Source organism: Channa argus, chromosome 22, assembly GCF_033026475.1.
Source record: "Channa argus isolate prfri chromosome 22, Channa argus male v1.0, whole genome shotgun sequence".
Classification (NCBI taxonomy): Eukaryota; Metazoa; Chordata; class Actinopteri; order Anabantiformes; family Channidae; genus Channa; species Channa argus.
This window is the reverse complement of record NC_090218.1, coordinates 9,737,639-9,752,224: the sequence shown is the minus strand read 5'-3', so window position 1 is coordinate 9,752,224 and position 14,586 is coordinate 9,737,639. Positions and strand designations below refer to the sequence as shown.

The 14,586-nt window shown below is 41.5% G+C and overlaps 1 protein-coding gene across 10 annotated transcripts in view; it reads right to left on the bottom strand.

Annotated features, from left to right (window-relative positions):
- Positions 1-533: 533 nt before the first annotated feature.
- Positions 534-14,586, bottom strand: part of rapgef6 (Rap guanine nucleotide exchange factor (GEF) 6) — a 147,219-nt gene continuing 133,166 nt past the window's right edge. For 9 of the 10 annotated variants that reach the window (XM_067492005.1, XM_067492003.1, XM_067492006.1 and 6 more), the window contains 9 exons: positions 14,368-14,391; positions 13,081-13,301; positions 12,201-12,374; positions 11,600-11,746; positions 11,097-11,216; positions 9,351-9,606; positions 5,876-6,420; positions 4,579-4,935; positions 534-3,915 (listed from right to left, as the gene is read on the bottom strand). In XM_067492005.1, coding sequence (XP_067348106.1) covers positions 3,893-3,915; positions 4,579-4,935; positions 5,876-6,420; positions 9,351-9,606; positions 11,097-11,216; positions 11,600-11,746; positions 12,201-12,374; positions 13,081-13,301; positions 14,368-14,391 — 1,867 coding nt within the window. In that variant the 3' untranslated portion in view covers positions 534-3,892. The remainder of the gene's footprint in view (positions 3,916-4,578; positions 4,936-5,875; positions 6,421-9,350; positions 9,607-11,096; positions 11,217-11,599; positions 11,747-12,200; positions 12,375-13,080; positions 13,302-14,367; positions 14,392-14,586) is intronic. The other variant, XM_067492000.1, reaches the window with a different exon arrangement.

Genomic DNA, 14,586 nt, shown 5'->3' with positions numbered 1-14,586 from the left:
TGGAACCTGACCTTGAGCACAGTGCGATGCTGTCCAGCTCTGATTAGGTCTGATATAGAGCAGGACGCAGATGAAGGTGATGAGCCGGTTAGGACAAAACTGAGGACATCTGAACACCACAAGGAGAAAAAAAGACTAGGATGAGAAAGTAGTGGCTACACCTGAAGTTTTAAGTAAACACATTGGCATTGGTCTTCATAAAGAGACTGAATTGTCTCAACAACTGCTGGATGTTAGTGAAAACTTTTGCTGATCCACATCTGTTTAATACTTTGGTTTGTTATCAAATGAATACAGTTGGATGCATCCACTTGCAATGCACATTCATCAATTAGCATTTGGTTGTTTGCAGCAGATATTGTAGAAAGACAATTTCTGCTGCGAGGAATTTATTTCATTAAACTGGAAACAATTAAGCTGGATGAATATTTGTTTTTATTAATGATAAACTTTGTATCAATTTTCACGAAATAGGAACACGACCACTGTGCAGATTAACTAAAGGTCAGGAATAAATACAAAGAAAGACACCATTCTTTCTGCTTATTTTTATTCTTTGTTCAAATTCATATCAGTAGACTTGGAGAAATAAAAGGTATTCTTCCTTTTTAAACATTCTCTTCAACAAAAATATAACAACTATTTACAATCACTCATAAAAAATACATAAAAAGCATATGAGCAAAATCATGTTGTCTTTCTAAAAGACATAAGTTACAACAGCTATGAGAAGTGAGACAAAAGCAAACTTTAAGCCACAGACCAAGTTAATACCTCTTTGTACAGATTGTGCAGCACACTCAACACATTTAAGCTTATTGTTGTGCATTTATGCTGTAATGCCAAAACATGTCTAAATAAAACACATTCACGTCTTTCTGTTATTGCATTCCAGGTAACACGGCAGGACACTGGGGCTAAATTACAAATCAGGCAAAGGAGACATTTTCATCAGGCTGTGAAGAGACGTGAAGTTCCAGTTTAGGTCACTAAAAAACACTGACACGTTGTGTTCACAGTGCCAAGAGCTGCTCACTGTCAGCTCCTCCATGAAAACATACCAACTGTATGTTGAGTGGAAGAAGAAGGGGCTGTTACTGACGAAATTTAGCCCTGAAAAGAAGAACACAGCATTTCACACGACACACACACACACACACACACACGCAATCCTTTGCTGGTAAACGTCCCAAAAAGAATTCCGAAAAATAGTTTTAAGGAAAAGAAAATGCTGCCTGGTGTTTGGCTTCATTTCAATATATGCTGAATATTAATACTGATTTGTGGCGGAGAAATGAGGAATACGGTTGTGCGAAAAAAATTGCCATTTTCTGACTTAGTCTTAGTTTGATGCTTGTGACTTTGGAAAAGCGGAAATCCAACTGAGGAGTAAAGTGGGGAGGAAAAGTTGAAAGTCCTGCTGAGTTGACAGGGCTGAGGAAGGCAAACAGAAAAGGCTACAATATGCATGGCTTTGTGGCAGGGCTTGTTCTGCTCAATTCAAGCAAGACCGGGATGTAGTAACATCCACAAACTCCTTTTTAATGGTCCAACTGGGTGTATGAATGAACTCGACCTGTGCCATGAAAGCGGCAGCACGAGAGCCAGGAGGGGCTCACACCTCCGCGCAGGCGAGAGCAATCACAGCTGCAAAATAAGAAGGGCTTTTATTGAGAACGACTTGTGAGCCTCTCCTGATGTGCTGTACACCCAGACGGAATCAAAAGGGGCTTTTTGAATGCTAAGTTAATCCCAACTTCACAAATATCATTCCACAACAACAAAAAACACTCACTCACACACACACAAACACACACACACACGCAGTCTTATCCCAAAACACAGCAGCAATTACACTCGGAGACAGGTCAGAAATGGCACCAACAACAGAGTGTGTGCAAAAAATAAAAATAAAAAAAGAGTCAGGAACAAGGAAGAAGAAATTTCTTTACACACTCCTGCCTAAAGGCAGAAACAGAGCAATCGCAACCTTGGATTATTTTTATGACAAAATATTCAAAAATAGCCTTTATAGAGGACTCTTATTTTTCTCATCTATACATGATCAGTTAACATTAATTTATGGTATAAATTCATATATATGCCATGAATATATTAGCATCAATCATTTCAAGTCTGTGTTGCAAACAAATACAAAGGAAGCATCAAAGCGTGAGACAGGACAGCAGAAGAGAAGTTACACACACACACACACACACACACACACACTCTTCTGGTTCGAAAGCCTTACACAGAATGTACAAATTTGCTTCTGTTTTCAATACAGACGAAAAGTTTTCGAGCACTTTTTAAAATATTCTACAAAATTGACTACGAACGTGGAACTGAGATGAGAGCAGAGCGTTAAAATACATCATCTGTCAATTTGCTTTGTTGCTAGTTTTTTGTTGTTTTTTTTTTTTAAATACGCAGAAAACTAGCACATCTGCATCTTCCTGCTGCATTATAAACAAATTTACAAGGTCAACTGAACCTGGAGGATTATACTCTAACATTTCAGCTTGTAATTCAATAGACAAGTCTAATAAACACTGTAAACAAAAGGGTAGGTGTAAACACTTTCCTTTGTCTCAGAGCACACAGGCTAAGATTTAGGTCTGTGTGTGAGTGTAAATGCATGCACGCACGCTGTGGGCCACACAATGCTAATTTATGGTTTTATTACAGCTGCTGCCATAAAATAACGACACGTTTTACGCTTACAGGAAGCAGCGAGGCAATAGTTCTTTAGCTCATTAAAAACGAGTTATAATACAGTTTTTATAGAACACCAAGGAGGCAACATGCCGCTAAAAGTACCTCACGTCAGACTGAACGAGCAACAGCGGAGGTGGCTGGGTGGCGGAGGGTGCGACACGATGACACAGAGCTGCCTGAGAGATGCCGCTCGTCTTTTCTCTGTTAAGCTCAACAAAGAACTTGAAGTGCGGAAACACAAACAGACTTGTTTCATTTCTCTTCCCGAGAGGAAGTGAAAAGCATGTCCAGAGGCTCTTTCTTGCTCTCGATGGCCTTCTGAAAAAATCAAGTACAGCCGTAAGTGTACGCGCTGGGATAACAAAAGTTGGTTTGGTTGCTGATTTCATGTAAATTTACATCATTAGTGCCAGAGACTGATAAAGGCCCATAAAGATCCCTAAAAAAAATCTCAGTCTGTCTTTTCTCATCTTATGATCTACATTCATTTTCTTTTGAAGTTTACTTCAAACTGAAAAGAAAAACACCAGGAGCTGACGTTTGTCACAATACTCACACGGACTACAACTTTTTATCCCTTTGTCTGCGCCTCCTTTCTCTTCTCACATAAAAACAAAGCTCAGTGATGCAACAAAAAGGAAAAACTCTTTTTACAAAAAACACTGTACAACCGAAAAAACTAAACAATGAAAGCCATAAAAAACATATCTAGACAAGAGAGCTTAAGCGCAAAATGGAGGTACATGGTCTGTTTCCAAGGAGGCTGACTTCTTCTCATTAAACATCATTTTTTTCGGTTACTTCTTTAATTGTCCGTTGTGAGCGTTGTCTAATGCAACATAATCCGTCCCAACTGATATATTGGAATTTGCTCAAGAGTCAAGAGAAAAAAAAGTATCTAAAATGTTTGTTTTCGTCTTTGTTTTGTGACAAGTTTCAAAAGAGATTACAGTACAAATCCTGGGAGGTGGAGAGAGGTGACATTACCCGCTGGTCTGGTCCAGTGGTGCATTATGGTCCATGGTGATGTAACACGAGCCTGTGGGCCAGGATTTGAGAATGTGCTCTGACGCGTGCTGATGACAGGCTGCTCAGTCCAAAGCCTGGTCAACACGACTTTGTGTGTGTGAGTGTGAGTGTGAGTGTGTGTGTGTGTGTGTGTGTGCGCGCATCTTTACACTGCTGACACTTGTTCATCTGGAAAAGAGAAAAAAGCAGGTGTCTAAGTGTTAATGTAGTACATGTTACAGGGTTCGTGAAGTTCAGCTGTAGACCTGTTCAGTGAAAGCAAAGCATGAATCAGCCAGCAGTTGAATATTATTTTTTATTATTATTATATTATCATTTTATAATTAAAGTTACTAACTAAAGAGAAAGACTTAAAACTTCTTTACATATCCTGAGGCTTTTCTTAAAGACATTTGATACCTGGTTTACGACACTTTTTACTGTCTGGACTTTCACAGAGTGGCAGTGCTCTTCTCTCCTCTCATATCCCTTCTCTGTCTCTCTCAAGCTCCGGCCACCTACCTATTTTAATTCAGACCTACCTGAAAAGTGAGATGGTCCAGACTGAACTACGTACATTTACAGAAAACCACTGACTTCACAGTATAAGTTAAAAGCCAAGAAAATAGGGAATAAATGCCCCAGATTCCCTTTAAAAGTTTAAACGTTTATTTCTGAAATCACTTCTTTTTTGCACAAAAGAAGATACAGTAAGGTTGACGGTGCCCCTAGAGATGTTGTATGAATCATAATCAGGTAAAAAGCCAGCGTTAAACCAATACTTGTTTTATACAATTGGGAAAGTCTAAGAAATTACAAAACTATGAAATTCATCACCCTATAAAGACATACCTTCTTCACTGTCAGACAGCTTCTGTGGCGGAAGGCAAATACTGGGTGGTCTGGAGAGGCCGTGCGTGGAGTCGGCCATCCGGGCTTCTTGGTGGTGGAGGTGATGGTTACCAGCCAGCCTCCGTGCCTCAGCCAAGCTGCCGGCTGCTCCGGGGTTCTGCAGGAGCTTGCTCCTCTGCAGGGCCACACTGTAGTCTGGAGGTCTGAGGTGAGGAGGCCTGGGAAGGGGACCTCCTGGCCCACCGACTACTCCGTCTGTGAGGCCGAGATCCCCCAGAGCCAGACCCTGGTAGCCTGGAGGGGTGGGAGGGGGAGCTCGGTAACGCTCATCCTTGGCAGGGGAGGTGACACAGTACACTGGGTGGAGGTGTAGATCAAAAGAAAAGGAGGAATGGAGCAAAGAGGGAGGGGTGTAAGGGATGAGGAGTGGTGGAGGGGTGAAGGCAGAAAACGGAGGTGTGTGAGGAAAAACCAAAGAAAGTAATTTTTAAAATAAAATTAAATTATGTGATGTTTCACTAACACAATACACAAATATTCATGCAGCAAAATGTGTTAAAAAGTAAAAGAAGAATCTACAAACAATGAGATGGAAGATTGCATGTAATGATTCCGTTCATTAATCTGCCACAGGTGAACTGATTAATCGTTTGCTTCTTAAAGATTAGAAAATAAGGAAGGGGCTTGTTTTGTCTGACCGACAGTCCCAGACTTTACAGGAGACCTAAACTCCTAAATTTTGAGAATCTGGAAACAGACAATAACAAACGATTAATCGATTCTCAAAATGTTGCTCTACCAAGAGTTTCAGCAGTGGACACAGCACTATTTTTACTCATCCTCTTTTCCTTTTTCTACTCAACAGAGACCGAGACCATCCAAATATAAATCCTCGTAAAACTAACAAGCTGCATAGTCTTACTGTTTAACATAAAACTATAGCAGATGTTGCGGGAGATAAATTTACACCCTGGCAGCAAGAAGTAAACCCGTTTGGGATCTCAGCCCGAGAACTAAACCCAAGAAATGCCAAAGTGCAGCATTCGCCAGCTGTTTACTAGAGGAAAACAGCGAGCCAAGCAACACTAAGTGGCAATAACTCATCAAAAAAAATAAAACTTTAGCGCATGTTTGCCTGCTACTGAATATGAGGGGCTGTATTCATATTCAGTATCAAGAAAGTTCAAGCCAAAGCTGATGTCTTACTCTGACTCTACTGTGCACCCACCCACCCAGCACACGCTCACACACTACAAAGCTGACGTCTGCGTTTACAGGGAATCACCTGACCCCTCACCTATCAGGCCCTTCTCTGTGCTTGATGTCACCATTTTGTAGATGGGGTCTGTGCTTTGCCCTCTTTCCTCATTGGATGGAGAGGACGGGCGCTCCGAGGTGTTTCGCCGCTTTATCGTCCCACAGTTTCCCTCATAGGTGTCTGACAAGGAGCTGGAGGACGCCCAGCTCTGTCGCGACTGATTGGACAACTCTGAGCTGGAGTCCCTGCAGTGCTGCTTGGCAGCGCCCTCGTTCGCCCACGCGTGAGCGCCACCCTTGCCTTCTGCTATGGGTCCGGCCAGGTGCATGTGCTTGAAGCCGGCCAGGTGTGCGTGCTGGAGAGAAAGCGGGTGCCCGTGGATGCCGTGGTCCCAGGGCCTGCAGGAGGAGGTGTGGAGGTTCTGGAAGGAGTCGTGGGAGTTGGAGGAGCAGGACGTCCAGCTGCCACGGCCGCTGTCTGCCACTGAGTCTATAGAAGTGTGGTCCGGGGTCAACTCCTCCGTCGAGATGGAGGAGGTGAAGGTGGAGGCTTGTGTTACATATCCTCGTGCTAACGATGAAGAACTATTGAAGGTAAAAGAGACGATAGTGGAACAGTTACGACAGGTTAAAGACAGTAGAGCACAAAAAAGTAACTCTGAACATTTGTTCTTTAAATGTCCTTTTTTTGAAAAAAATTATTAGGCGTGCGAAAAAGATTGGAGAAAAAAAACCCTGCAAAGTAAAGGGATGCAACAAGCTGGTGGAGGTCAAGGTGAAAATAAGTCACACTGACATTTTCTGACAGTGATGAGAGGGATAAGAGGGCAAAGGAGAAGTTTAAAAAGGCCTATAAAAAGCTTTTTGGCTGGAGGACGTTTGGGTCACAGTGTCTCTCAACACGATGACCTACTGGTTGTGTCCACATGAGTTACTGCACAGATCGTTCCACCTGTTACCTGTTGAATGTTACGACTCATCCGTGCAGCTGCTCTTTGCAAACTGACAAAACTTTTCACAGCATTTCCTGTGTGATAGATCAAACAACATACAAAACTATTTTTGTTTTTTTTTACAAGTTTCTTTTCTCCTTAGCTGCGTTTCATAAGCCATCAGCTTGATTCACTGACGTGGTTTTACAGGAAAAACAAGCCACTCAGTGAAACTGAGCCACATTTCATAAAGCTGATCAGACTTGCGCACCAAGGCTGCCGAGGCAATATAACATGAGAGAAGCAGACAGATTACTGTGCCAGGCCGTATTATACGGCCTCCTTTTTATGCGACAGAATGGCCTGATCATGAAGGAACAATAAACAAACAGCAGACAATAAAAAAGGCCTGTTGTTTACTCGGTCAGATTAAAAGCTGCCTGCATGAAAACTGATATGCTGTTAACAGCGAAAAGCACGAAAGAGAAGGGCAGTTAATTTGGGACGCTAATAAAAATTTGGTGTCTTTACAACGTCCTGTTCTCTTGGATTTGATGAGCAAAGGACATAATTAAAATCTAGCTGGGAGTGAAAGAAGAAGAGCAGCTTGAGGTACGAGTGGTCCCTTTTTGCTCACGTTTGCCCTTTGGGAAGATTTCAGAGGATGATGATGATGATGCGGTGTGTGTGAAAAAATATTTTTCAGTCAGTGTCTGGGCCAAAAATATTTGTTCAGTCAAACTGAACCTCAACCCATTGACTTCACATTATAGCAATGAAGGGTTTAGCCAAGGCGTGAGCTCACAAGGATTCTTATAAAAGTATTTGTGTAGTATTTGTGTATCACATCAGAGGAAGTGATTTTAATATTGGAATTGTTCACGCTTTGTTTGACATAAATAAACTCCACATTACCTACAGTTATTCAGCAAACTTGTAGGTCCTCTTGACTGTCTCCAGGATAGAGACATACTTTATAAAGTTGTACAAGTGTACGTCTAAGTTTATAAACTCAAGAGTTTATAAAAACTTTTTGAGATTGAAACTTTACTAACAGGACAGATCTGCTGTCGGTGACAACATTATAATATTTTATGATTTCCCTCCCTCTATGGTTATAGCCCTGTCTGAATGGGGCTGAGGTACTGGATTTGAAAGTGTCCAACATACAGACTGCACCAAATATCTCTGTTAACTAAACATTGGGCATGACAATGAAATTTAAAGATGCTATAATCACATTTATATTCCACACATCATGGCTTTAAAACCAACTAGGAGGCTGCATGTGTTTCATCCTGCATTATCCACCTTTTCTTCTAAACATGATATTCTGTGCTGAACTTTCCCAGCAAAATGTTTTTCTCTCCTGGAAGAAAATCGTAAAACGACGCATCTTAATTCAGAAAACCTTGGTTATTCTGAATTTGTCAGGTCAGTGGTCAAATTTCTACCTGAAAGACCTGATTCCAAAAGCACTGCTTAATTATTTTAATTACTGCACAGGTGAAAAATGCAGCGTCTTGCATTTGTTTGTGTGTTGGTGTTGAGATCTAATGGTCCAGTTCTGTAGTTAGAGGATCTAACAGAACTGCATTGGGAGTTTGAGTATTTGAATTTTACAAGCACTCAGTTTTGCAAACTGACCTATTTAATGTTACACATGAAGTTTCATTAAAATATAAGGATGCCTTGTTTGTAATAATTTTCCTTTCATCTCCTCACTTTGTTTTCACAGTGTTAATTTCCCCAGTTAGTCATGCACATGCCTGCATGGAAACCTGGTTTAAATGGAAAAATAGAAAAAAAAAAAAAAGGAACTTCGGGATAACTTTAGTTACTGTCAAGGTGCATAGATGAGGAGAAGGAAAAAAATCTAATTTCCTGTGACGCTTGAAGATACTTGTATTATTAGAACAACAAATTTGCACGCTCATCGTGGGCTTTGTCAGGGTCTGTTAGAAATAAATAGTATAAATAATTGGGTATGAGAATAAAAAAATTCGTTAAAGTTGAACATGGGTGGCTTTATTCCCCGAGACGTGTAAACAAACATTGAATAATACATTTAAAGTTTAATATTTTACCTCAAATACATTCTTTTTCTTATTTGTAATGCTTTTCATTGCATCTGCACTTTGCTTGCATTTCTAATACCTCTTCTAATACCTCACCTGGTTTCTGATTGGCGGATCTGTATATGATTGGTTATTTTTAATTTTCAAATGTCAAATTAGTTTTATAACGTTTCTCAACCCAATTCTATTTGAATGTCATTCACTATGTGCTTCTACAGACCCTGACAAAGGCCACAAGCTGAATGTTTAATAATACAGATGTATAGAAATGGGCAAGAAATCAGTGGAATTACTTCAGGAATTACCCAAATGGCAAAGCCAGGTTTCTGTCACATAATGACACACAATGTCACAGTTTTGTAGAGAAAAGAAAAATGCTGACCTGGTCATTTACTGTGAGAGCATTATTAGCACACTGACTGTATTTTTTAGATCTGAACATTGATGAGAGTATCCATTGTTCACTACAAGGAGTTGATACGTTAGGTAAACTGCAGTTGATTACCTTGTGCTGGGCTGGTTGTAATCAGCATTTAAGTGTGCATGTGTTGCTGCTGTGCTCTCCACAACTGCAGCAGCTATTGAAGTAGTAGCTGTAGTAGTAGCAGTAGTAGTACAGGTCCTGTTGCTGCTGTTCGTCCGCTCATCAGGCCCTGGGACCGGCACAGAGTCCACCGAACAGATGCTGGAGCGGGACGAGATCTCGCTGTGACTCGAGTCCGACAAGTTGTCAGCTTTACCGGCTGGCAAGAGAGCATAACCTGGACAGTGAATTAAAATATAGGTTTTAATAGTGAAGAAAAATATGGAAGCGACATTAAAAAAAAAAAAAAAAAAAAAAAAAAAACACTAAATCAAAAGATAAATTCATGATAAAAATGATCAGCTGCCTTTGAATATCCCCTTCCACTGGCCTGAGTGTAAACAGGTTTTCTCTGTGTGTTCATCTTCCCAACACAGTTTAACACACACACACGTATATATACGATGACCCTGAACTCACGGGTTAAGCTGAAAGGACAATGTATATGTGTGTGTGTGTGTACATGCACACACATATATAATAGAATTTTAATATATTTTTTTTATGATTTCAGAATGTGACAAGACAACATGACATTTCTGTGCAATTTTAATAGCAATATTAAAAAAATAACACTGTCAACTCAGTTGGACTTAACACTATCTTGCCGTTAACTCTACACCATATATACGGATACTATCAGTACTTAGATGGTATAATGGATATAATATATGCGTACAGAGACTTGAAATTGTGTAAAAATTACTGTGAATTTCAGTGGTGGACTCACAGTTGAAACTTTGTGACAAAAACCTGCCGAACTGAAACTAAATGAACACAGTAAGCAAATACTGCACGGCACAGAAGAAACCCTGATGTCAAACCTGAGTCCTATTGACTAAAAATCCTAAAAATGTTGGTGAATGCGTTGCCATTTCTTGCTAGATGTGGCTCAGAAATTGACAGAAACTCAAAAACAGAGAAATGTGGTTAAACTGGGGAAAATCGAATTTTGCCACATCTGCTGTCCATTACTTTAACAAGCCATCGATGACAGGGAGTCTCTCTGAAACACCACCAACTTCCATCACGTTTCTACTTGATAAATAACAGCACATATCAATGATCAAATAGTCTCTCTTCTCTTGTGTCTGCTTCTGTAGAGCCAAAGGAAAGGGTTGGGGCTGACCGACCCCCTGGCTCTCCGCTCTGCCTGTCCTTGACTTTCATCCTGAGCTGAGGAGTTCACAACCTCACCAATTTGCTCTCCCTTGTTCACGTCTGACTTGAATCGCCTCGGCCTCTCCCTTGAGTGACGCCTTTCCCTTTTCTTTCTTAATGGTGACATCAGCCTGGCCCTGATAGGGGACTCAGAGGGGTCGGGTCTCAGTAGCCGGGGCTGGGAGCAAAGTGATGTGGTCATGGGTGCCAACCCCGAGAGTGTGGGATGGGACCCGTGGTGGACGATGGGATACACCTCTGGGCTTCCTGCTATTACCCTTTGCAGTGTCATCTGTGCACCCTGGGTGCTCTGCTGCCTGGATCTCCCTTTCTTTTGCTCTGAAGGAAACACCTCTCTCTGCACTGCCTCTACCCCTTCCTCTTTTCCCTTGTTTATTGCACTTCTCTTGTTCTCGACCTTCTCTGTTTGATTCTCTCTCTCCCTGCTACTCTCTCGGCTATGCTTCCCGGTCATTAGTAGGATCCTCTTGTGGAGGAGAGCCCCACCTATGCCGTAGCTGCGCAGGCTGATGGTGCCGGCCTTGGTGCTGGCCTCACTGGTCAATGACGATGAAGAGCCAGACAGGTTCATCTGACTGGAGTTCTGGGACTTGGCCACACCTCCCACTGAAAACAATAGACATTTAAAGATGAAAATGTAGCATTTTTATTTTAACTTGAACAAGAGGACAGTTGGACATTTGAGGCACAGGAAGCTTTAGGACCCTCCTGATAATGGGATTCTGTCCATTGTTGTACAATCATATCAAAAAACTCGTAGATAAAACAGAGATTCTGTGCAACCCTGGAAGATTATGAGCAAGGAAAAGTTTGGAATTGAACCTGCACATCAACTTCTAAACTTGACACGCATGAGTATTCACACCATGGTTCCTGATTATCATTAGCGATTCAGAGCTCTGCCTTGAGCTGGATGACTACCTCTGGGCCATGTCTCCACCTAAGTTCACTTTCCTGGGATAAAAAGATAAAGGGTGAACAGCACAGACCTTTGCGTGGAGAGCCCTGTGGCGACACCGTGGGACTCGAGTGAAGGGAGGAGATGGTGGAGACGGTGTCGTCAGATGGTCTCTTGGTACTCCACTCCTCTGATGAGCTCACGGGAGGTTTCTTCACCACCTGGGGAGAGTTGCTATCTGGAGAAAAAAGGAGAGGAAACAAGGACACTGAGAATCTGTGACACACCCTGCATAGAAAAGAACCAAAACTTTTGCGTTTCTTTCACTTTACCAGTGTGCACAGAAAACGCTACGTGCTTGCAGCTTGACTTGGGAATTTAGGTTTAAGCACGATTCTTTTCACTGTTTGACTGAATCTTTTTAAATTGTACAGCAGCACAGCCCCATGTGCAGCAAGCTGTGATATAATGACCAGCACCAAACAATGACACAACATAACATTAAAACAACAAGTCTGGCTGATTTGTGCGTTTAATAGTATGTTGTCATTATTTTATACATAGCCTTTATATTTACATTTAGTCAATTATCAAGCATAAAATATGAAATTCTACATACAAGAAAACAAAAAGAATCACCACTCTGTAGATCGATATGATGATAACATGCAGTATAGTCCAGGTGCACTCACTAGATGTGCCTATGTCCTTGGCAGTGCTCTTCTTTCGTAGTGGGTTCAGGGGGACCTGGACCTGAAGGACTTGTGACACCCTGTTTTGTGTCTTTCCTGGGGGCAGAGTCGACCGCAAGGACACTGGAGACATGTCCGACTTGGTGGATCGCCTCTCACTCAAGTTCTTAGACACTACAACCACAGAAAGAAAAGAATTAACTTATATTAACTATATGAACTATGAAAAAACAAAAAACTTCAGATTTTTAAAAAGTTAACATGTCTTTCACTTCACTGTTCAGTTCAGCTACTCAGTGTGACTAGCCACAGTCAACTAGACAAGGCCTCTTGCAAGCAAATAAATATTCTAACAAATATCAAAGGAGAGTGCAGACATTTACCATAAATGAAAACATTTTGTCCACGCTGCTAATCTTAGCTTTAGCATAGACTGACACATACAACAGGAAGCTACAACAAAATCTAGACCTAAGCAGGAACCACACAGTTGATCTGTCCAGCAGTAACCACTGGAAAAATAATAAAATAGTCTCCCCTCACTCTTCTGATGAAAAGCTATAGATTTATCTACAAGCTTTATTCTATAGACAGGATCTGCAGTACCTGTCACCTGATTTCATCAAGCCTCTCCTGGTTTTTTTCTTGCAGGACTCTTAGAAATACACTAGGTGGCAGTGCAAGCCAACAATCTAAACAACTTGTGCCCAGTGTAGGCTGTCAGATCAGTTTTCATCCAGTCAATTTACATTTTTTTGGGACTTTATAAAACACATAGTACATACATACATACTGAAACTGCTTTCAGCAAGTGAAGTCCTAGGCACATTGTATTGTTATATTCCTGTATCATAGTTACTGCTGGAAATGTGATACTCACAGGTGCTGTAGGCCGGCTCGCACTGCAGGGACATGATTTGGTGTTTCTCCTCGTCTGTCTCCACCATCAGGTTGGACAGGTACTGCTTCACCTTCCTGGCCATCTGAGCGTCCTCGTACAGCTTCTTAGCGTTGAGGAGCGAGCTGCGACGAACTCGCTTCTTATGGGCTCCACCCTGCACGTCCAGCATGTTGGAGTTGGTGCTGCCCTGACTCAAGGACCTAACGACAAGAAGGACAAGCAAGGAAAAAGAGGGAAAGAAGGAAAGGGACAGGGAGGAATGTAATGAGGACACAGAGAAGAAAGTAATGAAGGAGGAGACAGAGGTGGTTTACAGATGTACAATGTGATGTGGGAGAAATTTAGCGAGTGTTAATAGAAGAGAAGAAGATAGAAGGAGGTAAGCAAAGATATGACAGAAACAGAAGAAGTGCCGATGAAAGCGTAAAGACAAAAAATAGACCAACAGAGGGAAGAAAAGAATGATCAACAACAATATGCACAATTATATACAGAATTTGATTACTTTCTCATTTTTTCTACTCTAAAATCTGTAAATCTGTCTTTGTCTGAGCAGAGCATTGTAAAACGGGGCCATGCAAACTGGCAGAGAGGCAGCTCTTGCTGGTGTGCCATGCCATCACAGTACAGCAGAACATTCTGTCAGATGGAGGCAAAAAGGGGTTAAGAAACAAAAAATGCACACGATTCGAGATATTATGCCAGGATGCACATATGAACAAACACTAAACCTGAGTCAAACAGCACCTGTCATGCTACGTTCTACTCTGCCTTTACTTGGCAGATGGGTAGAGTTAACTATAAAGAAGTTTTACTTCGGCTTTTAAAGTCAAATTTGGAAACAAGTAGCTGAAAACACAATTTCACTCACCTCAAGGTCTAATGGCTGCTATGTGCTCAGCAAGTTAAAGTTGCGCATTTGTGAATGACATTTCAACTTTTTTGAATATGTTCGCTTCACAAATTCGGTTTAAAGTCAATTCAGCAGCTGTGGCCACAAAACTTTACTAACTAAACTTATTTTTTCAAGCTATGTGACTCAAACGATGCAAAACAAAGTGTGAATGATGGACTTTGGTGAGGTTCAGGTGAATGGGCACGGCAAATGGAAGGGTTAATGACACACAAGCACGGGAAGATGCATGTACACTCAGGTATGGTAAAGGGGAAACATGCAGAGTTTTATGGTGGAAGCGATGCAGGGTGGACTGAATTTCTGCTGGGCCAGACTGAAATGGGATGAAACCAGTACCAGGACAAACTTACCCTAAACTCTTCCACCTCTTCTTCCTGCAAGCAAGAGGCGTGAAGATTGAAGCGTGACTTAAAGACAAGTTTAGGGGTCAGGGGAGGAAGGTGGAGACAAGACTATGTAGACGTCATGCCACCACAAACAAACAGAAAATGTCTATAGATGTGAGGACGCCGGACAAAGGACATCTCCCCACATAAAACTGAAAAGTGTGAGTTACAGTTTGGTCCTTG